Genomic DNA, 1,167 nt, shown 5'->3' on the forward strand with positions numbered 1-1,167 from the left:
AAATGGTACTCGTGACCCATGTCATCAGCTGTACGTGCACACCGCGCCCACCATCCGTGGCTTTACCAACGTCCCTGCCACCACCACCGTCTCCACGCGCTGCTGTGTCGTTGTCGCGGTCGTCCTCATCACCTCTGTGCGTGTGTGTGCGTTGTTTGCCGCTTCGCTGCTCGTCGTGCGACGCCGCCCGCCGGTGCTGCAGTGCTGCCGATGTCGATGGCGACAGAGAACCAACGCGCGAGGGCGCGTACGACGCGCTCTTCGCCCCACCTGGTTGCCTGCAAGCATCGGTTTCGTACTGCTGCAGGCCCTGGTGGCCATGATGGAGGAGGTGGTGCGCGGACGGGCTGGCCTGCCGCGTTCCTGCCATCGACGGCGTCACCACGACCACCACACCCGACGCATTCCGTGCACCGCCTGTTGTTGCTGTAGCTGCGGTTGCTGTTGTTGTGTGTGTCGTGCGCACGTACGGGTCCATGGAGAGGGAGAGGCGGTGGTGCGTTGGTGGCCGGCGCTGCATGCGCGGTGGCGGCGACATCAGCTCATCCAGAACACGCGAGTACTCGTGCACACCGGAACCACGCCCAGTACCGACACTCATGCCATCCCTGTCGTCATTGTCGTCGAGGCTGTCGTGACGAAGGCCACGGCGACCACCACCACCACCACCACCACCACCACCACCACCACCACCACCAGCAGCAGCAGCAGTAGCAGCGGGGTCGCTGCCATCAGAGCGGTGGTGGTCATGATGGTGTGATGGCGAGCACGAGCGCGATTCAGACCACGAACACGAGGATGGCGATGATGACGGCGACGTCGAAAAATACGACGACGATGACGATGACGATGATGACGATGATGATGATGATGACACGGACGATGATGCTCCTGTCGATGTGGCCAACGACTCATCAGCAGACAATGGTGGTGACGCCACAGTCTGCTCTGTCGTTGCAAACACCTCGTGCGTGTGTGATTGGTCGCGCAGGGACGATGCAGCGGACGGCGACACCCCGCCATCAGCAGCACGACCACGATCTGTATCATGATGGCCAGCGCTGCCAGTGCTGAAACGGAAAGCGCGTCCATCACTATGACCATCATGACCACCACCACCACCACCACAACCGCGTGGGCTGTCGACAGCGTTGGCGTGGGTCCCTC

The 1,167-nt window shown here is 62.3% G+C and overlaps 1 protein-coding gene across 1 annotated transcript in view; it reads right to left on the reverse strand.

Annotated features, from left to right (window-relative positions):
- The window catches only part of PTSG_09738 (uncharacterized protein), a gene marked incomplete at both ends in the record, with an annotated part of 17,219 nt that overhangs the window by 6,024 nt on the left and 10,028 nt on the right, over nt 1–1,167 (reverse strand). The window contains 3 exons of the mRNA XM_004989037.1: nt 43–310; nt 345–417; nt 471–725. Coding sequence (XP_004989094.1) covers nt 43–310; nt 345–417; nt 471–725 — 596 coding nt within the window. The remainder of the gene's footprint in view (nt 1–42; nt 311–344; nt 418–470; nt 726–1,167) is intronic.

Source organism: Salpingoeca rosetta (genome assembly GCF_000188695.1).
Source record: "Salpingoeca rosetta unplaced genomic scaffold supercont1.31, whole genome shotgun sequence".
In the NCBI taxonomy this organism is placed as follows: domain Eukaryota; class Choanoflagellata; order Craspedida; family Salpingoecidae; genus Salpingoeca; species Salpingoeca rosetta.